This window comes from Amblyomma maculatum, chromosome 2 (assembly GCF_055883805.1).
Source record: "Amblyomma maculatum isolate TAMU_Amacu chromosome 2, ASM5588380v1, whole genome shotgun sequence".
Lineage (NCBI taxonomy): Eukaryota > Metazoa > Arthropoda > Arachnida > Ixodida > Ixodidae > Amblyomma > Amblyomma maculatum.
Genome location: NC_139345.1, coordinates 31,873,683 through 31,899,646, shown reverse-complemented (window position 1 = coordinate 31,899,646; position 25,964 = coordinate 31,873,683). Strand labels below are relative to the sequence as shown.

At 48.2% G+C, this 25,964-nt stretch overlaps 1 protein-coding gene across 1 annotated transcript in view; it reads left to right on the top strand.

Moving 5' to 3' along the window:
• tup (LIM1_Isl and LIM2_Isl domain-containing protein tup) overlaps positions 1 to 22,601 on the top strand; it is a 178,298-nt gene extending 155,697 nt beyond the window's left edge. The window contains exon 7 of the mRNA XM_084591879.1: positions 20,215 to 22,601. Within this exon, the coding sequence (XP_084448005.1) occupies positions 20,215 to 20,385 (171 nt within the window). The 3' untranslated portion in view covers positions 20,386 to 22,601. The remainder of the gene's footprint in view (positions 1 to 20,214) is intronic.
• Positions 22,602 to 25,964: the final 3,363 nt, after the last annotated feature.

The following is a 25,964-nucleotide window of genomic DNA, read 5'->3' as shown; positions in this document are numbered from 1 at the left end:
CCACCTCGTTTTACCAGGAAACCTTCCCCTACATTCAGGCTACGTACTTTTTGAGCTCGGAGTAAAGTCGGCAAGTTGAACTAAGCATGCCATCCTATGGCCACCGCGACATTCCGTGTGTACGTATTTCCATTACTTTAAGCAATAATCGGGCGCTGGTCACTTCTAGCTGCATGCCGCCGGAGAACCCCTTTATTTCAGATTATTTCAGAGAACGTATTAAAATTTTCAAGAGTAATAACATCATGAATCTATCGCGCCTCTTCCCGAGATATTGAAAGTGGTCTTGCTTTCAAACACATATAAAAACAAGACAAACAGGACTGCATGCTTGGCATTGCGATCTAGAGGTAGAAAGGCCGGACGAATATGCGTCATTCGGAAGAAAAAAATGCAGCATCACGGGCGGCGTGGTTCGCTGGAATCGCGACACAACGGCGGGGCAAGACGGGCATCATTCACTGCGAGACGAGGACACGCGACCATTCATCGCGGGGACTCGCAAGGCCTGCGGGGCGGAGGATGCGCTTCTGCGACTGAAAAGGGCTCCGCGGGACTTTTCCGACCGGGCGGAGAGCTCTGCAGGAATAGGAGCAGCGCGGTTTCGATGGAGCGGGGCGGAACGAGTGTCCCGCTCGACCGAGCACTGCACAGGCTCACCGTAACGGGAAAGAGATGGGGGAGCTGCGACGAGAGCGGGAAACCCTAAACCGGAACCGGAAGCACTTCCGGCGCGGCTTGACCGGAACCAGTGCTGCTGCACTCACCGCTCTCCAGTGGTGCTGGAAGGGGTTCGATGCGGGCAAGGGGAGCGTACGGCTGTCCGCATTCCCCGCTCCTGCTGCTGTCCCCGTCCCGTTCGGAAGCGCGCAGACGCGGCTCTGTTGATGTGCGCGCATTCGTTTCGGACAAAGTTTTGCTGGGGCTGGAAAAAGCAGGCGCCAGTCCGCGAAAATATCTTGCTATGAAAGGGCAGGGACGCGTAGGAAGAATGTGATAGGTGTCGTGACGCTGGGGCTACGTCGACCCGGCCTTCACTTGGTAGCGTGCAGAGACTCGGGGTTGAAGAAGGAGTGAATCTTCTAAGTTGGTGAAATATGTACAAGCAGGTTTACTGGCACTTTGAGAAAACGTATTTACAAGAATATTTACATGAAAAAGAAGGGTACATCAGCAAAATGACAAGCGTTAAGAGTTCTTAGCGAGAAGCGACTGGATGAGCCGTTTACCCAGGGCCCAGAGCGACATTTCGTGCTCTGCAGCGTCCTTAAAACCCCCCTATGTCCAGCCCCTCTCTGAAGATGTTGACCAACCAAATCCAGGGCACGCCCCTCAGGTATCGGCATCCAATCGAACACATCACTGCACTGATGGTCTGAAGCACTGACTGGTCCGGCATTCATTCGTTGGGCGTGATCACTTGTTGGCGGGAAAAGCTTGGGAACGGCGAGGAGAGGAGGTACATTTCTATTCTTCAGCAAAGAAACCACAGGCTGGTTCTGACAAAGGGGTTTTACTTCTCAGAAACCCGAGTGCACGTGGCGCCGCATAGGGCTCCCAACATTGTCCCTTTTCGACAATTGCAAATCTTTCCTGCATTCCCGGGAAATCACTTAATGGCCGTATGAGTCATGCTCCTTTCTTGTCCTGCACGTCAGCGGACATGTCACTCTGTCGTCTCCTTTGGATAGGAGGCATTCATCACTGGAAGATAGCACTTCTCGACTGGAAGGGTGAACAAAAGAAAGCACTTCCTGCTATTTCCCGCAGGGGGACGTTTCTTTGTGTTTTTCCAGACGTTCTCTTGACAGGGCCAATTTGGCATTTGCAGGTTGTCCACAAAGCAAAACATGCTTACAAAACAGGATTCCTGGAAACAGGCTCACTTAGAGCCATTGGACCATCACCACATATTCACAAAACTTATCCATGCCCACAGGCGAACAATAGAGCGCGCAATTGCGGATGCTTGGTCGTAACAGCCTCCTCCCCCGCCAGAAGAGTCTCGGAGGGCAGCAGTCCCAGCTGCTGCATGAAGAGACGACTTAATGGCCTGCACGTGAACGCTTGAAGCTCGCTGTTGCTTGTCGCGTTGTCTCGATTGTTGTAGGCCAATTTGCTCGAGCTGTCTGAAACTCAACCACATGTCGAAGCAAGCACTCGGCTCCCGTCTGAAGAGACCAGGTTAAAAGAAAACTGCCATTGTTGTTCGAGAAAAGCCCACTCTCAAGACGTTCAGGACCCACGTATTCCTAGAAAACCAAACGTGCTGCTTTACATAGCCACACATATACAAGCGCACGAAAAAAAAAAAAAAAAAAAAAAAAAAAAACCTGATTATCAATTTGGATACATGGTGAGGAACATCTCGGACCGCTTAGAAAGAGCGGCTAAGCGCGTCCGCATTCCCATTTAACTTCCCCTTTTTGTATCTTATTTCAAAATTGTACTGCTGTAAAATCAAGCTCCACCTAAGAAGGCGACTGTTCTTCGATGTCGCAGTTTGCAGCCAAGCCAGGGGACAATGGTCCGTCTCTACGGTGAATTTGGCCCCTCCAAGATAGCACTGCAATTTTTGAATGGCCCATACAATGCAAGCGCATTCTTTCTCTGACGCGCAATAAGCCCTCTCTCTAGAACTCAGTTTTCTGCTCAAGTAGAGCACGGGGTGCTCATTACCGTCGTCATCTCTCTGGCAGAGAACAGCACCTAACCCTCGATCACTGGCATCACACTGGACCGTGAATTCTCGGCCATAGTCTGGAGCTCGCAATACCGGACGGCTAATCAGCACAGCCTTCAGGTTTACGAAGGAGGCTTCCTTTTGTTCGTCCCAGACTACATTTGTCGGTTCTGTCTTGCGGAGAGCGTCGGTCAGAGGGCTAGCCAAAGATGAATAGTTAGGGATGTAGTGATTGTAGTATCCCGTCAGACCTAGGAATGCTCGAATTTCCGTCTTCGTGCTCGGACGCGGATAGTCTGCTACCGCAGAAATCTTAATCTCGCTGGGTTTCCTGAAACCCTGACCTACATTGTGACCCAAGTAGTCCACGGTCGCCCTTGCCAGGCAACATTTCTCGGCCTTTACGGTTAGTCCAGCTTGACGCAAAAGGCTCAGTACAGCTCTTAGATGTACCATATGGTCCGCCCATGAGTCGGAAAAAACCGCAATGTCATCTAAATAAGGCACCGCGAATGTTTCACACCCATTTAAAACCCTATCCATGAGTCGGGAAAAACAAAATGGAGCATTTTTGAGCCCGAAACTCATCATTGTTGGCTGGTAGCTGCCCGTCGGAGTGACGAAAGCCGCGTATCTGCTGGCGCGTTCAGTGAGCGGTACTTGCCAGTATCCTCGAGTAAGGTCCAGCGTAGTCACATATGCCGCTCTACTGACCTGTTCTACTCTCTCCTCAATATTCGGAATAGGATACACTTGATCCCTGGTGAGAGAATTTAGCTTTCGGTAGTCTACCACAGGCCTAGGGTCTTTACCTGGAGCTTCTACTAAGATCATAGGCGAAGCATAATCGCTTTCCGAGGGTTTTATTACTCCCAATTCCAGCATGCGAGTTACTTCCCTATCCAGAATTTCTCTTTGCCTTGGAGAAAATCGGTAGCACCTTGATCGCACTGGCACGTCTGAAGTCAGCTCAATATCGTGCTCAGTCAAATCAGTCCTGCCTGGCCTGTCCACGAAGCAGGCCTCAAACTCTGTTATTATTTCGCCCAGATCGGACAGCTGGGATTTCTTTAGTTCTCCTCTCTGCTCCGTCTTTCTGAGAAGCTCCTGAGCGTTGCTTCCTTTTCCGCTGAGGCAAATCAAGTTCTCCCCCATCTCCTCGGGAAGGTTTAACGTTAGATTTACCACGGCTTCCCTCTGCACATAAGGCTTCATAAGATTGCAATGATAAATGCGCACTTCTTTACGCCTACCGGGGATTTTCACTGCGTAGTTAGTGTCAGAAAGCTCTGCAACGACTTTAGCAGGTCCTTCCCACTGTACTTCGAGCTTATTCTTGGGATCATTGGCTTGCTCCATAGCTAAGTCCTCTCGGGTTCCACTTAGAAGTCTCGTGAGATTACTAGAGACTGGCGGCAAGAGGTTACTCTCAAGAACGTCCTCATTCCGCGTCTCATCAAGCTCACTTTCAAGTTGACTTATCTGAGATGCCTCGCTCTCAAAGTTTTCTGACCTGCTATCCTCCGCATTTACCACTGTTTTAACTGCCGTTTCCTCCGCTGTGGATTTTTCTGGAATGAGCAGTGTAGCTAGTTCTCGCGCCTTTGAACGTGTTAAGGCCTGCACATCTCTGTCTCCGAAAATCAGAAGGCAAGCTTTGACCTTCTCGTAGTTGTCCGCGTCCTCCTTGTTTAGCCGCGCGACAACCTCCGCTGCCTCGCAGGGCAGAACCGTCAATAATCTCTGAGACCACGTGTCTCGCTGGAAGGACAGTTCTTCGCAAGTTCGCTCAAAGTTAGCCAGATACAGACCGATATCCCCTGATATCACATATGGCTGCATGTACTTTGACATCTTGAAATCTGCCTCCTTGTTGAGACGAGGTACCGCTAGCTGGGGACAATCGCCCGACCTCTTGCTCAACTCTACTTCTAATTTCCGGAGCTCAATTTCTAGCTCCCGCTTTTTTGCTTCTCTCTCAAGCTTCTCACGTTCGTGCTCCCTTTCCTCTTTTTCCCTCTCAAGTTCACGCTCTCTTTCCTCTTTTTCCCTCTGACGTTCGCGCTCCCTTTCCTCTTTTTCCCTCTGACGTTCGCGCTCCCTTTCCTCTTTTTCCCTCTGACGTTCGCGCTCCCTTTCCTCTTTTTCCCTCTGACGTTCGCGCTCCCTTTCCTCTTTTTTTTGGGCGATGAGGTTCCATGCTTCACTGAGCTCCTCATCATCGGCTCCCAAATCTGTGATTGCCTTTATAATCAAAGGTTTTCGTGCCAAACCACTTGTATCAATTCCCAGTTCCTCACACAATTGCAACAGTTCCGGTTTCTGCAGCTTTTGTAGGTCCATGATCGCTCCGAGTGTCGGCTACTTCCAAAACAACAGTGCAAACTACCAAACCTAAAGGCGTTTCAACACTTTTTACCAGTTCTAAAATCTAACCCTGTTCTAGAACCTGGTCCACATCAGAAGAAAAGCCAAGCACTCACCCACACATGCGATCGATGTTCCGAGCTGCTCTCTTGTTGGCCGATTGTTGCTCCTGCTTGTTGCTTGAGATGCCACCTCCGATCACCAGATGTTGTGGCTTGTAGATCCAGATCCCACCTCCAGTCATCAGATGTTGTGGCTTGTAGATTCAGATCCCACCGCTGCCACCAGTTGTCGTGACGCTGGGGCTACGTCGACCCGGCCTTCACTTGGTAGCGTGCAGAGACTCGGGGTTGAAGAAGGAGTGAATCTTCTAAGTTGGTGAAATATGTACAAGCAGGTTTACTGGCACTTTGAGAAAACGTATTTACAAGAATATTTACATGAAAAAGAAGGGTACATCAGCAAAATGACAAGCGTTAAGAGTTCTTAGCGAGAAGCGACTGGATGAGCCGTTTACCCAGGGCCCAGAGCGACATATCGTGCTCTGCAGCGTCCTTAAAACCCCCCTATGTCCAGCCCCTCTCTGAAGATGTTGACCAACCAAATCCAGGGCACGCCCCTCAGGTATCGGCATCCAATCGAACACATCACTGCACTGATGGTCTGAAGCACTGACTGGTCCGGCATTCATTCGTTGGGCGTGATCACTTGTTGGCGGGAAAAGCTTGGGAACGGCGAGGAGAGGAGGTACGTTTCTATTCTTCAGCAAAGAAACCACAGGCTGGTTCTGACAAAGGGGTTTTACTTCTCAGAAACCCGAGTGCACGTGGCGCCGCATAGGGCTCCCAACATTGTCCCTTTTCGACAATTGCAAATCTTTCCTGCATTCCCGGGAAATCACTTAATGGCCGTATGAGTCATGCTCCTTTCTTGTCCTGCACGTCAGCGGACATGTCACTCTGTCGTCTCCTTTGGATAGGAGGCATTCATCACTGGAAGATAGCACTTCTCGACTGGAAGGGTGAACAAAAGAAAGCACTTCCTGCTATTTCCCGCAGGGGGACGTTTCTTTGTGTTTTTCCAGACGTTCTCTTGACAGGGCCAATTTGGCATTTGCAGGTTGTCCACAAAGCAAAACATGCTTACAAAACAGGATTCCTGGAAACAGGCTCACTTAGAGCCATTGGACCATCACCACATATTCACAAAACTTATCCATGCCCACAGGCGAACAATAGAGCGCGCAATTGCGGATGCTTGGTCGTAACATAGGAATAGAGACTGTAGTGAGCCATGACACGCGGCTCACTACGTCCTCGCTGAAGACGAACACATTTGTCATACTGGTAGATGTATGTCTGTAGACGTAAAATGAACATGTGGTAAAATGCACCACATGAGGAAAACAGATTACGGGCGGAGCTTGCCATAGAGCTTAACCTACGTCAACGGAGGCTTAGTGTTGATATCTGACCAGTAACGAAACATCACCGTTTCTCCTCTTGTTGTGCGTGCTATATGCGTATCAAAGGGTACTGCAAGTTTTAAGCACTTTTAATTTTTTTTTTTTTCATTTTGTAGCGAGTGAAAGGATGATTGCATGGTTTCAATGAGGTTTAACGTTCGAAAGCAACTCAGTTTATGAGAGACGCCGTAGTGAAGGACTTCGGAAATTGTGACCACCTGAGGATCTTTAACTTGTACTGGCATCATACAGTATACACGGCCGCCTAGATTTCGCCTGGAGGAAAAGGCGGCCGCTGAGGCTGGAATCCGATCCCGCATATCCTTGGGCACAGTAATCGAGCGCCTTAACCACTGCACCACCCCGGCGGCTTGAGTGAAATGTAGTGCTGCTAATCCTAAGATAAGCGCAATAGCATCGAAGTTCCTTTCTTCGAAATGAGCAACGGCTCGTATGCCACCGTGTACACGACAGAGTGCACGTGGAATCCGGGAAATGAAATCACATGGCTGTCTGTAGCCGCTATATACGGTGCGTCATTAGCCGTGACGGCTTCGTTTTGAAAATCACGAGGCTATCGGCTCGCTTGACCTGCCGCGGCAGACGCATTTTGACGATCGAAGGGGACCCGAAAACAAGAAAACACTCTCTTGTGCTTTGAGATTTTTTTCCTGAAACGTCAAATTATTCTTACGGGGCGGTAAGCTGGTGATCACAGGCGAAAGAGAACCGAGAGATGATGTTCGATGACCGTGAGGTGATGTTTAATGAGAATGTTGGCGGACATAGCGCGAGCGCTCCCCGCGCCACTGCCTGCTTCCTCCTCCTTCCTCGTCCGTAACAATATTATTTCGAATGACCCATATTTGTCGGCACTCACAAAAATTTGCGCACAGATACCGGAGGCATTCGTTATATTTCGCATATACTAGCTCTGTCGATGGACAGAACAAAACTTCAACCAATTTAGGTGTGCTATACGAAAGACAAGGCGCTCGCTTATTGCAGCAACAAAAATAAAGGAGCAAATGAGCCACGAATAAAAAATAAATACGGCGTCGAGGGCGAAGGACGCAAGGACGGTCGCTTCGGTACCTAGAAGATAACCGGTGGCGCTGGATGTGCGGGTCACGCACGCAACTTACACAGAGGTCACGTACCGTAGCGATCGCCTAGCGAGTGTTTTTTTTTTTTTAATATATTTTTATGTGTGTCCGACCAGCCGACTTGTGATGCCCCGTTTGAGCAGAAAGATAGGTCTACTGACACTGAAGTTTTCATTTCTGGATCACCGGCGAAGAAGCTCTCTTCAAAGCGTGGAGACGACCAGACAAGCAGCGGCTTGCTTTTTCTGCGGGGAGAGCAGAAGCGTGGCTTATGTTTGTCTCAGACTCTCAGCAGCAGTGCCTGCGTCTCGTCAGAAGCTGCGCCACTTTAGGGGTGGAAGCGAACGTGGCCTTGAGCTAGGGACAGTTCTATTGTGGTCTTGCAACAGCGAGGGCAGCTTTACATAAAGGAAAAGAAGCCTATTTTCGCGAGAATGGAAGAAATTTGCTACAGATCGTACGGAGGCGTCGAAATAATCTTAGCGGCTCTTGAAGCGTTCTTGAAGGAAGGAGAAACAAAGTAAAAGGCGGCGACACTCCATGGCAGACTGTTAATTACCTTCGTACAGCTCAAGGTGAGCCATGGATGTCAGTCAACTTTGCCTCAAGAGAGCTTCACCAGCCGTGTCTTTTTCTAACGCCCTCTTTTCCTTTTCCTTGGGCATTAGGAAGGAAAACAGCTGTAATGCATGCATTGGTGCCTAAATCACATTTGTCAGCTCATCACTGCATCGCCACACTGCATGGAAGCCCCCTCAACATTACACGAACAATTGATACGCCAAACGAGAGCGTTACATCTTTAGAACGAATTTCTCAGTGCCTCTGTAGAATTTTGTTTTGCCAGTATACCATTCAGTTAAGAAATAGGGACAAACTCTCCTAGTTTGCACGGGTGAACCTATACTGATAGCTTGGTGCTGAACAATCGAAATCACTATGTGAATCTTGCCTGCTCGGTATACATCCCGTTGATTTTCCGTGTCCTTTGAAAATTTTTGTCGTGAGCACAAACAGTATTTTTAACAGTGGTACGGAAGAGTCGGCCGCACTAATCTTAATTCGTGCAGGATATTTCGGGCTCCCATTTATTTTTCCGCTTTGAGTTACCCGATTTTGACTGCACTTGCAGCCAACTTACCTCGCTAGAAAGAATTAACCAGCCAAAAAGAAGCACACAGGAGAACAGCGGAGCTGACAGGAAAAGAGGCTGGTTAGCTTCTTCCTTGTCTGTTTCTCTGTTTTCCTGTTAGAACGAGAGGAAGAAGATGGTTAACACAGTATGAAAGCACTGAACAAGGGTAGAGGGGGGAAGCCTCAGTTCGCAGGTCGAGCCATCGTTTCCACAAGTGGACTTGTCTTCGTCTGGGCAGAGAGATCGAAACGTTGGCTCGAACTGCGAACTAAGGCTTCCCCACTGTATACCCTTGTTCAGTGCTCTTTCATACTCGGTTTTCCTGTGCGCCTTTTTGGCTGATTAATTCTTGCTTCCTGCAAATGCACCAGCTAGTCCAACAATGTGTTTTACGCCGCTTGTTGCTGATCTCCAGGAAAGCTGGGCATGGTTAAGAATCAGCCGTTGCGAATAAGCAACAAATTAAACATTTAGTCTCTGCGCTCTAAAATCGCATTTTTTTTTTTTTTTTCAGTCCCGGAGCCGCGCCAAGAAAACGTAGGCAGTCTTTAAAAAGCAGTGCACTACGAATTGAAATAAACAGTACGTAGTCCGAATATACGTAGATGCACACAAAAAAGAAGAGAAAGCTGCCGTACAACTTACAAGAAGCCTGAGGCTAACTATAGCCTTATTACAACCCAACATTTAGGTACATATAGCAAATGTCCATGAAGCCTTCCATATATACCTTCCAGGCAGTGGTGTCCACATTTTGAAATAATATCGCGATCAGTAGCGTGTATTTATATACTCCGGCTCACGAAAGTGAAGGCAGTATCTTTCGCAATACGAAGCACATTTCGTTTCCTGTTCTGACTGCAGCCGCGTATGTCCCATGGTCCAGATTCGCTCCTTTGATTAGCCGAGCAGTGCAAAGGTAAAGGTTTCGACGCAGCTTTGCTCTCAAAGGCGGAGAGTCCTCGTTTTCTAGCGGAAGAGTCCCATACGAACTCTGCATGACACAGCATGTGGCAACGGTGCAGTACCACGCGTACGGAAAACGAAGTAAATTGATGCTGCCATCAACGTGAAGAAAGAGAGAGAGATAGAGAGAGATAGTAAGGCTCAAGACCAGAGAGAAAGTATGAAAGGTGACGTAAAGAAGTAAAAGAGGAAAAAAAAAAGGCAACGACAAAAATGCGAGCACGGAGCGGCCGATTGCCGGAGCTCGGTGAGAGATGCGAAAGCAATGACAAACAACGCGAGGCAAACAAGGCGAAAGAGAAATTCAGGCGAGATATGGCGGCGGGCAGTGGCGGCTCACGCCATCGCCTCGTTGCCGGCACAGCGCTGCTCACGGATCGATGGTGGCCCACGATGCGGTGGCCCACAGCCTTCGAGCGGGCGGCGGGAGAGCTCCTCGCAGGCGCGCGATGGAGCGCGGTTGGTCGCCTCCGTCGGCGCTGTTTGCCCAACAGCGAACCGCCGACGCCGCCGTCCAGGGGAAAGCGAGTCTAGCGACACGAAACCAACGGAGAGAATCAAATGCAGCAAAAGGATAATGAATGGAACACAAAAGTGTAGGCCCTGGGAGCCCAAGAAAATCCGTGCACTACACACAAAAAAGAGGAAGCACCTCACCAACGAGGCACTGTGCAACATAAGCATGCAGAGAAGCCCACCCCCTCGACTGCATCTTGGATGACCGAAGTCCGCGCGCGAGGACCGCAAACAAATGGCGGATCGCTCGCGATGTCAGCGCCAGGGACGACGCGGACGCTTGCAACGGGTTTAGAAAACAAGGCGTTAGTGGTGCACGGACGATACAGGCAGGCAGACAGTGTAATGAATATGCGTGTGTACAAGTGCACCACTGGATCGGACGGGGAGGCAACTTCGAGCGGCGATTTTTCGGGCCCCGCGCCAGCGGGCGTGATTACTACTATACTGTAGTGCATTTGCCGTCTGGGAAAAACACCCGTCGCAAAAGCTTCGTTATTATCTTCCCCGCACAATAATCAATGCGTGACAAAACCCGTGTCAGAAAAGCCGAGTCAAAAAGGAAAATAATAATAAAATGCAACTTGGCATGCCGTTTCACTGTTATTGCCTTCTACCGATAATCATGTAGCCTTTCAACCAAAATTTTTTCCCGTATATTTAAACTTATCATCTGAGGAATACGCGATCAAAATATATATTGAAAAGAAAGAAAAATCAGGAGCCGTGCAGCTTAATTGGCCCGATAATTTGACGTTCAAAACACGTTAAGCAAAGAAAAAGCTTTCAAAACTAAAACAACTTCATCGTCACTACCCCCCAAACTCACAACGACGATTTAAAAAAAAAAAAGTATAAAGCCCCCGAACACATTTTATAGGGTCGGTTGGTTTTATTGAAAAAAAAAAGCACTGTATCTGTCACACTTTTCGGTGGACACCTGAACCGCGCCGTAAGAGAAGAGGAGCAAGGTGTGATCGAAAGAAGAAAGAAAGAGGTGCCGTACTGGAGGGCTAGGGAATAATTTCGACCACCTGGGGATGTTTAACATGCACCAGGGGGGTTCGGAGTGGCTGTTTCCGGCCCTGGGCAGGGAACCTAGGGACTTTCGCCCCTTGTGACGGAAACTCCTTTACCGCCGGTGCTTTTGGTACATGTTGTGCATGCCGTCATGGCACTCGCTGCTTCTACGGTGGTGTAGGACGGCTGTTGCGACACGCATCTTTCTCTTTCTTTCTTTGTTCCCTTGTCTCTCAATTTTCCTGTGTCCGCAAGAGGCAGCGGTGGTGGCTCAACTATAGAGTCAGTTGGGAGGCCCATGCATATTTTTTCCTTCTTTCCTGCGGTCGCAACAACAACAACAACCGGCGCTTCGGATATCTGGTGTTATGCACTACATTCTGCAACGAACAGAATCGCGCGAAGGTGCACGCAGATGTGTTTAGAAAAAGTCTGTCCACGATGCGCAGCGGCCTATTTATTTGCAGTCTGCACACGCCATCACTCTAAACCTTTTTAGACCTTTAGAGGTGAAACGCTGTCCCAGGAATGACACCCTATGATTAGAGCAGCACTGCTTCACCGTGGAGCATCCTTCGTTGTGCAAATGTCATTCGTTTGGCGTCGAAAAGCGGATGCTGTGTTCTGTTGAGGCCGCAGCGCGTGGCAGCCAGTGCTCAGGACACTGCTGCAGCGCCTTTTGGTTTTCAGACCGCATTCCACTCCTTCGATTTTTCTTATATGCCCCTCTTCCATTCTATACAAGCAGTGTAGCCAACTGGAAACCACTGATGGTTAATCGCAGTGCCTTACTACTGTCTTGCGATTTTTCACGTGGTGTTAGCCCTGTAACACTCGAGCACCCTTTTTGCACCCAAAAAGGTGTAAACAATGTTAGAGTGTAGCCTAGTCTTCTTTTACTCTCATTATCCTCTCGTTCTCTACTTCTCCTGTTCGAGGTTCGCTGTGTGCCTTGCGGTCGATGACATCGTGAAAGGCTGTCGTACATGATACGCGGACGTGAAACTTGTCAACATTTATGTTTCTCGCGTAACTGATACTGATGTTCTATCAAAGTGGCACCTGAAAAAAAAAAAAAAAAAAAACAAAGAATCAAGCAGCAAACATCACTAGGAAGGGAAAAAAAATGAAAGAATAAAAAAACAAAAATAAATCGAAGAAACTTGACTGGTGCCTCTGTCGGCTGGAAATTTCACCATTCGTATCAGGAGGCTATATGTCTCAGCATTTGTCTATTTCCGTTGCTTTTTGCTTGCATTCCCTGCTGCGATGAAGAACGATATCGGGTTTATATATATATAAAGCCCCATCTAAGGGATCAAATAGCCGCAAAAAAAGAAAAATAAAGAACATTCAGCGGCTGGAAGGGCAGTACCCAGGCGATTAGAGTTGCACGCGGACCTAACAACAAGGAAACAGAAAAAAAAAAAAAAGCAAAACGACGCGAACGACGAGCAACCGTAGTTCTAATCTATACTCAGAGGCGTACAAAAGGCGTCGTCTCACGCTCAATTGCCCCAGTGTCCTCCTCATCGTTTAGAAACGACCACGACCAGTGCTGATAAAGAAGGAAATAAACGTAAAAAGTAGATAGAGGGAAAACGTAAAGAAAAATGGAAGGCCTGGGAAAGGAAGAAGGCCAGCGGTTCAGCGAGTAAAGAGCGCCAGGCGGAGGCGACAGACCACGAGGACTATGGCTTCGGATGGCGGTGACGGTGGCGGCGTCTGGGACGTCCGACGCGCGCGCTGATCTTCGCTCGCGGTTACCCTGGGTATCCTCTCTTCCCTCCCTCCTTCCCCCGTTTTTACCTTGTACTCAACGAAACTGAAGAATTGGGGGGGGGGGGGGGGGGGATGAGAGGGACGAGGGCCAGTGAAAGATATGGCTCTCTCTCCACCGGTGCCTGATGCGCTTCACTTCCTATCTCTCCGAGCGGTGAGAGGTAAAACAGCGTGGAGAAGAAAGCTTGGCGACGGTGGCGGCGAAGAGATGGCATCCAACGAGACCGTCGCCTTGTCGCGACGTCTGCAGCGTCCATCGGCGCCTGACCGGCGGGGAGACGGGAGGGCGCGTTGGCCTGCAAAAAAAGAAAGAGCGGACCGCAGGAAAATTGGTTCTTCTCCTTCCGAGACCATCGCCTCTCCCCTACCTCAGCCCCCTCCATCCCGGCAGTGGGGCGGCCCGCCGGTGTGTTTGTCGCTGGCGATGCTGTCGCGTCCCGACGCCTGTCTCGTGCGGCAGACCGGTCGCGGAGCCCTCCCGCCGCCCCAACCGAAGCCAGGCGCGGATAGGAAGGAGCATTGCCACCGACTCGAAACTGCGTACCGGCATTGTTCTCACGGGTTCGGTCACGGGATACCTGAAGGAAAAAAAACAAACGAAGAAAAGCATGGAAAGTAAGAAAGAACGAGACAAAGAATAAAAGGAGGAAAAAATTAAGAAAAAAAGACAAGGAAGAAAGATTAAGCATTCAAAGAAAGAAAGAGAAAATTAATGACCTTATGAATTTGTTGTGAGAACAGTAAATACGACACTGTATGAATGAGTGGTGCAGCCACAGCCGCACTGCAGGCAACAGTGCATGGGGCGCAAGGCCTTCCGCTGATGTTGCGGTGGCGCTTTTAGTGCTGGCTGTATGTGCCACTATGCGCTGTATGCGCTGTATGTGCCACTAGGATGGGACACTTTTTGCTACAGCGGCAGCAGCGAAGGCGGCGCCGCTGCGGCGAAGCAGACACACTATTCCACTAACGGCGTTGGAAACACCACTGTGTCGACTTTACCGCGGGGTCGGTCTCGGAAGTATATCTTGTCAATGAAAAGCGTAATATGAAAAGCGGTCAGGTCCTGTATATGTATACGGATTCTGCCATTCACAGCGCGCACTTGAAGTATCCCGGTGTAGACGCATAACTAAAGCCGCTTTGTCTGGAAATTTAACCAGCATATATGGTCGCTGGTTTGACCATCTGATGAGGGGTGAAGAGTATGCCGGAGGAAGGAGGGGTAGAGTGCTAGAGGTGAATATCGAAGAGAAGAAAACATTAGAGCAGGACACGGTGGATAACCAAAGAGGAAAGGGGGCTTTAGGAGAAGAAACTCTCAGCGCATGGTGACAGCCCAGGATACGAAGAGATGCAGAACGCTCGCTACAACCAGCGACCCTCATATGGATGACTAGAAAAAACCTACACGATGAAGAAATATAAGTTTACGCTAAGCGGCCATCGTGTACATTTTACACGGTATTACAGGGTATGTTACTCAGTGTGTACTCATCTCCCTCTGTTATAATTAAGAGTGGTGCTTCGTTTTCTGCATTTCACACTTCCGTAAACTTTTTACTTTGCAATTTTCGCGCAAGCCGGGCCTTTATCTCGTGATAAATGCAAGTATTTTCAACATATTGCTCACTCCACCAGTCACGAAACTACCTGTAAAAGCTGCAAAACCTTCCCAAGAGCGAAGTTTCGGACTAAAAGAGTTAGCCAGCGCGAAACGTACGAAATCATGGTTTAAGTGTTGATTCATCTTTCATTCAGCTCTGAGTTTTTCTATCCTGGCTTGGTCTGACGTGCACGCCCGGAGCCAGACAGCGCCTTTTATATAGCTAGCCTGCGCCATGATGACTTCCCGGAATGGCTATGTGACAATCAAGGCGACACTACTAGACCACGATTATGTACAGAGATCAAGGTGCATGCCCACTATGGCGACACTTGGGTGGCCATGAGTGCAATATATGCTATACAATATTTTGACTACGGGTAAGCTGTTGATATGGTACTTGGCGAGGTCACACTCAAAGTCGAGGACGCAGATAATGGTGAGCCTGTTAGATCTCCTGAAGTAGTGCTTTCGCTCTAATCTGACCGCGGTCGAAATCCAAAAGAAGCCTCCGATGACGTTGTCCGAGTGATGACAGCAGCGATGGAAATGTTGCGGAGCCGTCGGGGAAGCTAGAACATGGGACTTGACTGTGGCGAATTTATGTATATTCTTAAAATTGCGACTACAAACGTTATCAGTCGTCTTATATGCAGTGCGGGAACTGCATAGCCAAGTAATGGCTGTGAAGGTTTGATGGCAGTCTGTGAGCAGAAGGGATAGAGCTAGACGAGGTAGTAGAGCGTCTCCGTCCGCATCTTGCGCCAGCTCACGTAGCGAAGCAGTATATATGAGTCAGAACATACAACTGTACTGCGTAATTCAAAGATCTCCCGTTGTCTCAATGCTGTATCGACGTTTTAATTTTATTACTTCTTACTTGTGGGCGATAATAACTTATACTCAAGAGTCCAGTAAACTACGATGTACATCTATCTGGCAGACACCGACATTTTACGTCTAAGAACGAAAGTTCAAAAAAGAATTGAGCTTACGATTGTCCTTTCCTTTTTTTTTTCCCCCAGGTTTAAGCCGTAATTAAATATCAACTTCTGGTTATAATGTTCAGTTTGTTCGCATTTCGCTTAGCCATTCTTCGCCGCTGTATAACATGCGAATGAGAAGCAGCCGTGTTGGTGACGGTACAGTCCTTTAATCACCGGCATGTAGCGACCTCACCACACACCCACGGTGGTCTCACTTTTAAAAAGGACGCCTCAAATCCGCCCGCGAGAGCAGCACGACGGAAAACAACGTACAGAAAAAGAGAATGGAGCCGAGTGTTCTGCGAATAATCCACATGAGGAGCAATACTGGGGGGCATCCCTTCATTTTTAAAATTATTTTAGTTTCTTTTTCAGCTCTTGCGCCCATCAGTGGTGGCGGCCGCCATTAATTATTCAACTGTAGGTATCGGCCGGCGGCGCGCACCGCTGTTTGCGCTACCAGAGCTACACGTATACGCGCACGCGCTACGCTATAGGAGAGGGGGATTGCCGAGGCGGCGGCGGCGGCCTGTAGGTCGTCTTCTCCCCAGAACTAGAATCGTGTATGCTTGCGCAGGCCCGTCCGGTAATTACATTGACATAGCGGCGGCCGCCACTGGCTGGCTCGCTCTGCTGGCTTCTTCCCCCGAAAGCTTTCTGCCGCCGCTCACCGCCGACGCTACCGCACGCGTTTCTTGCTGCTGCTGCTGCTACTGCCGACGCCACCGCGTTCTTGCTCCAGGCGCCGGCTTGCAAGTATAGTATACAGTAGGCTTTACCTCCCTGGTTTCTCTCTCTCATTCTCTCTTTTTTGGCCTACGCCGCTGCTTTTGCGCCGTGAAACAGGCAAACACGAATCCCCTGGATGGGATTTGACGGCGCGCCCCGCCCGAGCCTGTTTGCGTCGAGTACACACACTTCGGGGCACTCCTAGACGGGCCCGTTAAGTACGGAGGTCCGCGCGCGCACGCGTGAGCCGCGGTCGCTCGTGCTTCGAGTGCAGCTCGCGTTGATACGCGCGCGAGTAGAGACGAGCACGCAATGCGATGCGGTGCTACCGCTAATTCGTTCACGATCCCCGAAACGCGGTCGGCGGCAATGACACGCCTGAGTAGGTGGCTCTGCGAGCGAGAAAAAAAAATCATTCCGTGCTGGCTGGTGCTCTGTGCACATAGTTTCCGAATGACGTGTGCAGAAAGAATGACGAGAAAGAACGAACTTAGCCCTGACGAAACGAAGGAAAGAGACACCGCCTCTTCATCAACTCCTCTACTGTCTGCGGGAACTCACAAAATATAGTGATAACGACTCTGTCTTCCAGTGCCGCACATTGTTGCGTTGTCTTTGGGGCACCTACTATGTGTCCTTGATACGCTGCCTTCGCTGTCTTGCACAAGATTGAAGCATTGCGTTTAGCGTGGCAACTGTGAGTTTGATGATGCAGCCTCCTTCCCTTAAAAGAGCAGCGGGTGGAGTGCCTAAGTGTGCAAGAAAAAACGAAGGCAGCTCACAGTGACTCAATTTGCTCGACCTGCGCCTGTGAAGCATGTACGGCGAAGGGGAGACAGTGGCTCAACGGCCGAGGTTTTTCTTAGCTTTGCAGAAACCCATTGGCGTGCGACGGTAATTGCAGAGAAAATATAGTGATGTAACTGTGGGCACATTCGAAACAGATATGACTGGGACTTAACACACCGCAAGACCAACATTCCAAGTCGCGTGGCGCTGGTTTGATGTTTGCGAAAGCGCCCTTTGATGCTCGCGTTATAACAACCTCCTAATAATCGGTGCGTTCCTATACCCCCTAGTAGACGTCTACTTAGACCATAGAGTTTCTTACACCTACTGGAGGGAAAGCTGAGGGTGCAGCCACCTTGGGCGCAGTAAGAATCATGGGTCGGTGCGCTACTTTTTGCAGGACAGTCGGTTTTTCTCGGAAGTATGGAGCGGCGTTACTATGATGTTTTTTTTTTTTCATCATCATCATCATCATCTCGAGGGGCGTACATAGACCGCAGAAGCCATAGTAGCGAAGGCGCAAAAGCAGACGTCGCCCATAAAAGGTTTCTGTTTCCCGAAATGCCACTAAAAACTTCCTTGAGTAATTGCACAACCATAAATATTTCCAAAACGTTTTTTTTTTCTTTTAAAGCTTGCCTGTTAAGTGCAAAATATTGGTATTTGTGCTGCTCAAAACTAAGCCAATAGGAGCAAGAGACATCGCTTATATTGGATAAATCTCACTCTGACATGCTGTTCTCTCCCTTTTTGAAATTTATAGTCACAGTATTGAATGTTAGGACATTATTTACGGTAGGACAACGTTTATCTTTGCATTAGTTTTGGCCAAAAGTTGTAGTTCTGCACTCGGTAGCTCTCCGGCCCATGATGCTTTGAGCGCCCATGGTGGCTGAACTGGTCGTCCGGGAACTTCATGTAAACTCCCATAGATGACAGCAGAGCTTTGCCTCTAGGTAAGAGTAAGAAACTCTACGACTTGGCTAGCCGTACGTGCAGCCGCCATCTTGGGACGCGTTCTAATTCTCGCGAAGCAGTCTCGCGAAGACTGCTTCGCCGAAATCAACATCGATGCAGGCTACTTTGCTGTCTAAACATGGCGGACAGTGCGCGGTTCTCGCTGAGCGAGTCGTGCGTGCGGTGGTTGCAGTAGCTGTACGGTGGTCGTGCTCTTTGCGAACGCCGGAGTATGCATATGAACGATCTTTCAAACGTGAGTTGTTACGCATCAATGTGTGCGCTAGCTAGAGGCTAATTTAGCTGTCTTTATGGTCGTGAGATTCATAGCACTGCATATTCTTGTATAGCGCTCTGAGAGGAAAGCATGCGTTGGATGCTGCTGCTCTTCTTTTTTTAACTTGACGACGAGTTTCTTCAGTCTTGATGTTATCGACGAACTCGTCGCTTTCTGGGCACCTCGTCGGGAGTCAGGACGGCGGCGGCGCACGTGTGTGTTTCTATCTTGCTGTAGTAGCCGTGGCAAACTCTTCCGCGAATTTTCAGTTAATCTCGGAAGAGCGAATTCGCCTCACGATGCCGGCTTGTTGTGCATTGATTTTTTGTGCCTGTATATTATTAAAACGAGCTGCAGTCTTTGGTTTCTTCGCCTAGTGACTACCGACGACAGGTGTAACGGCACAATGTTTTTCTTCTGCTGTAGCCGGTTATCACCTTTCGTCCGTAATCCTCTCACGTTTACACTATTTTGCATGTTTTCATTCAGTGTGCATGAGGCATCTGAGAAGCATGTACACTTCAGCATCAGAATTAAAAAAAAAAAGTAAAAACGGACTAACATTCTATTCCGTCAAGCCGTGAGCGGGCCCATTGCGTGAGAAGTCGGTCTACTACAAGTTAACCGATTAATAGTATATCTGCGTTGTGGCGATTAAACATGCAATATTGTTGCTGCAAAAAATCGGCGAACCGTTAAAAACGCGATTTTCACCTGTATTGTCGTAAAGCTTTAAAGAACACAACGTTATAATAGTTATTAAAACGTTTTAGTTCCACCTTTATGCCGCGAGGTGACGCCAGGCGTAGACAGGTAGACGCGTTCCATTACGCGAAGGCGTAGACGTCTACGATGACGTCTACGAAGCCGTCTTGCTAGAGGTCTAAGAATTGGAACGCACCCAATATGTATGCTACCTACTGAGTGCTCTTACATGGCTGCACGTCAAAATATGTGGAACATTTTCTCCCAACATAAAGCTATTTCTGCAACAGAAACGTTTCACTGCCACCTAATGATCATGCATTTTGAACCAACCTTCTTTTCTTTCCCCTTATCGGTCTCTGTTTCCTTGATAACAGCGCAACTGTAGGAGGCGAAACGAGGCAGTTCCCCAGTACAGCTACATTCATTTCTATTTCAAGGCTGTAAAATAGACTTATTGCATGCAAGTTATTGCGAGAGTTTAGTATGCTTACTGAGATATATAATGTCGCGTCTGAAACAATGTGTGCATACATGTCAGGTGCTGCTGACACACTGCTACGAGTGACCTCGCGTTATTTTTTAACTACAGTTAGTATCAATGGCTCCGTTAACATCACAAACGCAGGTTACGTTGGCAAGCTTGACGTGGTGGGAAGTTTTACAGGTGCAGTGCTTACAGTGGACCCAGCCTTGCACAGTGCATTAAGAGCTTGGCGGACTGGCAGTGCTTGCATATGGCTCCCACTGTGGTATGCATAACTTTAACAGTGAATCAATCAGCATGTAAGGAGTATATAAGCCCCAATGGGTAAGGGCCTTAGCGATGCAGGGCACAGCTTCAAGTTTGGGCATGTGATTTAAAGCCAGAGTTTAAAAATCCGGCACTTAGAGCTACTGCTGCACCTGCTTATGTGGAGCCTCTTATAAACCTCTTACAACTGATCCGTTGCCCTGAGTTCTGCACAACAATATTGACACTGTATGGTCAGCCATAGCTCTCAACTCCACGCTTTCCATCTTCGGCCTGCGGTCTTTGTGTCGGGATCGATTGACGCTGTTTCAGGATCTTTGAATTCATGCGTGCTCGTCCGGATTTTAACCGTGCTTCGTTCTTTCCTGCAGATGCACGGCTACGACACGGGGGATCCCGGCTGCATTGGAGTACTTCCCATGGGCGGCCATTACCTGTGCCCGGACGACGGTCTGGGTGCGCCTCCGAGCAACCTGTCGTCGCACCACTCGAGCCACCTGCCTGGCACGCCCTCCGAACTGTCCAGTCCCACGAGCGAATGACCTCCGGGGCCCTCCCCGAGGGGTCGCCCAAGGACGCGAAGGCACGACCGCGTGCAGCCCTGAGATCAAGACGAACCCCACAGCCCGCGGGCCTTCCTACCGGAGCTCTGTGCGGAGAACGAAGACGCGTCCGTTCGGCTTCGCAGAGGTCGCTGGGGTGGTCGTGAGCCACGAGACACCGCGTCTATCAGTGCGGGCCGAGGTGTGTGCAAGCCGGAAGTTCCAAATGCACGGCAAAGCTCAGCGCAACGAAGCAAGCGGTGAAGCCATGAAGATGGTCTTCGAAAGGAAAGCCATCGAAGAGCTAGCAGAGAAGTCACAAGGGCGCATGGCGTTTTCAGGGAGGGTTCCACTGGTCGTACACGTGGGGCCGCGTATACTGGAGGACGAGACAGGCAGCGCGTACTACGCGGGCAGTGGTGTGCCAGCAGAAGACACAAGGGGCTCAAGATCTTTTACATACGAGGTCCTACATCAGCCTCATATTATGCAGGTGGAAATACCGCAAGGAAATAATACACAAGTTAAAAGCTGCTTTCTGGAAGTTGACATGAATCCCATCCAAGGTCCATGGCTGTACCCGTCGCATTTTTCTACTGCGCCAAAGTGCAACGTCAAGATATAGTAATCTTCCCCCTCTTCACAAACTCAGTTATGAAGAGGACTGAGTGATGTCTACAGGGAACCATTCCCCTCTCACCCTCTCCCACCTGGAGGTCGTCGACCTGTCCCCACACCTTTTCCTGGCTATGGAAGATAAAACAAGACAAAAGAAAAGGCATCTACGCCGGCAATCATGGGCCACAAGGGTTTCAGCCAGTCAACGAGTACTCGCACTTGCATTTCCTGAAAGTGACAGTAATCAAACCACCTGGCCACACACCGCTACCTGCACCCGATACATCGGCACGGGACAAATACACAGACTGTCGACGTCTACTGCGCCGAAACTGCAGCACGCGAAAGCGTGCTTGGACTCTTCCTGATAGACTCCTGTACTTACACCTTTGTCTCACCTTCGCGATCGCGAGCGGTCAGCGATATCGACGTTTCCGAGAGCGATCGACCGCCTCTCTCATCGCGACGTGACCCCGTCACTTGTACTCCCTTTACGGTGTGTGACCGCAGATCCCTAGTATTTATTCCAAAGCAGTGACGGTCTCACTGTGTTTTTCGGGTGGCAAAAAAAAGAAAAAAAAAAAAGAGCCACTGCAGAGACGTGCTGCCCTGATCGTGAGACAAAACTCTCTGATTGTAAAGACAAACTTGTCAGCAGATGTGCAAAGCTAAAAAGAAACACAGTGTTTTATTTTAAACGCTTATGATCACGTTGGGTCCCAGTGCTAAGTCGTGTGCATGCATACGGGAGCCTTGATCGCCATCGTTAAATGGTGACAGAAGAAATGTAAAGCTCACTGTCTCGTCTTTGTGCAACGGCTAAAAATGTTTTCTTTTCTTCAATTTTTAACCTATATGTATGATCACAATTATGTGTCAAGTTTCGTTCACGCTCACTGCGTCTTGAAATATGGCGAATTTGTTTACTATTCGATGAGAGAAAGAGTTCCTTCTTTATTATTTTTTTTAACGTTTGTTTACTTGTAATGTACAGTGTAAGTATTATGAGTGAGTGCAGGGCCACAGTACTTAGCCTTCTTCAAAACCTCTTTTAACTGAAAGAACCAGAAGCGTTTGCCCGATCTTGTAAATTTTCAAGACCAGCGAGCTACAGCCTTTTTTTTCTTCTCTCCTCTGCTTGTGGCTCATTTGAAGATTATTTACAAGCTCCCATTAGTTTCTGTGAAATTTCAGCCTCAATTCTTTAAACGCGAACAAACTTGTGTTTTCTTCGTTGACAGACAGACACGAATATCTAGTCCCGCTCACGAATGACCGAGACATATTCTGAATACCTGGCGCTTGTTTCCCGCCTTGCACTGTCGCAGGCGGACACAAAGTGAGAAGCTTTTTCCGTCACTATTTTAGCATTGGTTTTGTGAGTATTATTTCTGTTTTTGTTCGTGCATGTGGTTTGTGAGCCATATGTGAGCTTTGAAGGTGATATCGCATGAGTTTCTTCCGCGGACTTGACGTGCTGTGCGAGAACCGTGGACGGCACCTGAGTTGTTCTATTTCACTGCGCTGTTTGCAGCCCTGTACATAGTGACGCATCGACACACGAGGTGTCTGAATGATACGTGAAGAATAAAAATACAGATGCTCTGACCATGAATCTTTGTCAGAAAAAAAAAAAAAAAAAGCAATGTCTCGTCGGATCGGCTGCTGCTTTTTCACTATTGTCTGTGGTGAAAGTATTTATAGTTCCTTCGATTTTGACAACAGTGATACTATAGCAGGACACAACACGAAGAACAACAATAGTTGGTAACTACTAGTCATCGTACATGGCGTTTGTATTACTACGCTGAACTGTAAACGAAATCAATTTTTGAAATTTAGCCGCACCGAAGAAGCTAGAGGCATCGATATTTTATAGCTTTTTATTTTGCCTGATGGTTAGCTTTGAATTTAGGTTACCAGAAAAGTTCTAAATGCGGTCTACTTTCTGTCCCGCAGGAAATGTATGTGGTGGTTACTGCGGAGGTGAGATGTATCCTACCATTATTGGTCGTACCTATATTCTTGCTCACTACGCACTGCTTCGTAACGGTAGCACACAGATAGGGGCGTGTAGTTAGCGGAAAGTTCTCTGTGCGCCATTTTCTTTGTGTTGCGTCTGTAGTTTGTGTAGTAAGCAAGTATTCTTTTTACAACGCTAGCTCCTGATTCTGAAGTTCCTGGCCTCAGCGTAGTCGTGGCTGTCAACATCAAGCGCCCGCAAATTGGCCTTGAGTAGAGGAAAGATGCAATAACTGGCTGTTTCATCTTCTTGGTTAATACGTTAATCGCGCCCTGAGACAAGGGAGGAAGTGAAATAACGACGAGAAAAAGAGGCTCCGTAGTGGAAGATTTCGGACAAGTTTACTTTTGTAACTTGCATATGGTATCGCACAGCAAACGGGCATCTCTTGCGCATTGCCTCAACCTAAACGGTCACCGTCCGGCCGGAGCACTGGACGCAACGAGGAAGCTTTGAGCTCGACGAGAGAGGCACGCCTGATTCATATGCCTCGCCGCTGTGGCTTAGTGCGCTCGTATGTTGAACCTACGGCGACCACTTTTCGATGCAAGGCGGAAAGCAAGGCGTCCCTGCCTGATTCGTGCACGTGCGATGTCAGTAAGTACCCCTGCAGGAGGGCGAAATGTCCAGAGCCTTCCACTACGCAGTCCCTCATAACCTTACTCGATTTGGGACATTAAACACTATAAGCCAAGCCCATCGTTCTTCAGGCACCTCAATTACACCAGGACGATTTCCAGGTGACCAGTCGGTGAGACAATGCTGCTACTCATTCAGTTCCTCAATAATCCAGACGCAGAGGCGCAATCTGTGGCTTCAGCGCCCATCGATGGAAAACAATGAACGGATTCTCTGCGAAGAGTTTACGCTCGTGTCTAGAGCTATGCTTTGAATACTAGAACTAATACTTAATAACCATAAATTTGGTATTTTCCTGCGGCATCAAGCGTGGAAAGGTGAATACAGCATGGTAGTTCGGGTATCTTCAACGAAGAGGAGAAAGAAAAGAAATCTATAAAGTTCTAGACCTTTTTCTGCGCCTTCCTCTCGCCCTTTTCCCATTTCGCTCAAACCGGACAGTCACTCTAAAAGTCCCGACATGCATGCCTCACCCATATGGGTCATCTCTTGAACGCGATACATTTTCGGGACGAAAAATTATCCATCGTGTTAAGAAATTTATTAATAGCAAGCAGGAAAACCTGAGATGTTTCCGTTACGACGGACTAGCCCGACGCCAGCAATCCTCAAGAATATCCCTGCAGATGTCAGTAAAAAGAAAAAAAAAAGCTATTTTCGGAAGGTAGCACGACGAGTCCATGACCAGTCCGCATACGAGTCAGGAGAACACAAAACGCGGCCTCCTTCGAACAACTACAGCAACTACAACAACTACGATCAGTTTCTCATGACCTCGCTGTAGATTAGAGTTCATATAGATAGAACATTATTTGAGTGTAATAAATCAACGGTCGAAGAAAAAAAAGGGAAAGAAAGGCCAGCGTGGGGTAGTGGTTTCCATGCTCGGTTAGGGATTGGAGGGATAGTGGTTCGATTCCCGCTGGGGCCAGGTTTCTTTTTTTTTTTTTTTCGTGCGGACTATTCCTGCGGATATTTCCGTAGCCCATGGGCCAAGAAATGCTTTCACCTAAATAATATGTGCAGAGCAATCAAGCTTCCTAAAGCGATAGATTGAAGCAAGGAACTGTGGAGACACTCTAATTATGCGCCCGTGCCGCGCAAAATTACAGTAGAGCTGGGACGCTGAGGAGTGTTTAGCACACATTCTTTAGTTAATTAACTTACATTTGCAAGTCATGTGTGACTAAGGCAGCTGGCGGAAAAGAGGTGTGACCAATGCGTTCAATAAAACTTTATATGAAGGTTCAGAGGTAACCAGATGATGTATAAGCAAGTGCTTTAACAAAATGTGACCGGAACGCATTTTAAAGCATGATAATGAAACAAAGACAAAGATGGAATAAAAATGAACCGGAGTTTATCCCCGCTTAAATTGAGTAGGACGTTCGAAAGCGCTGTTTGGCGTGGTTCTGCTTAGCGGTGTAGCATTGAAAGATTGAAAGATTTCCCCGTAGTTTGGTAAACTGTTTATTTATTTATTTAGCGATACTATCAGCCCAAATAGGGTTACGATAAGAGTGGTTTCATACAAGGTTATATGAAAAAAAGAAAGACAGCAAAACATGGCAAAAATAGGGTTACGATAAGAGTGGTTTCATACAAGGTTATGTGAAAAAAAAAAAAAAAGAAAGACAGCAAAACATGGCAAAAATACCGCAAACAAGGCATTGCTTCAGGAGCGATCTGCTAAAACATTATTAAAACGAGAAGGAAACAAACGGTGCAAACTACACAATACATAAATGTGTCTGAGAACAAATATGGGAGCATGAGAAACAAGGTAATGTAAAGCAGTGCAGCAAAAACGCACTGCAGTAGTTCAATATAACCACAACTTCACTTTTAAAAGCATCGAGAATCAACGATGAACACTTCTCGGCTATCAGCCCTTACTGCTTGTTCTGGGAGCTTGTTCAATCGTGCGCTGTTAGCAGAAAAAAAAAAAAAAAAGACTGTTTAGAACAGTTCGAAAACTTTCGCTCTTTTACGGTTCTAGAGTGCTCATTCACTGCTCACTGTTTCTTTAGTAAACAAAAAAAAAAATTGTAAATTGGTTTATAGGAAAGGAAAGGCGCAATATCTGTCGCACTTCTCTGTGGATTGACTGATTGATTGATTTAGAGGAAGGAAAGGCGCGGCAACTGTCTCACTTGTTTTCTGTGGACACCTCAACCGCGCCGTAAGGGAAGGGATGAAGGCGGGAGTGAAAGTGGAAAGAGAGAAAGAGGAGCCGTAGTGGACGGCTACGGATAAATTTCGACCACCTGGGGATCTTTAACGTGCGCTGACATCGCAC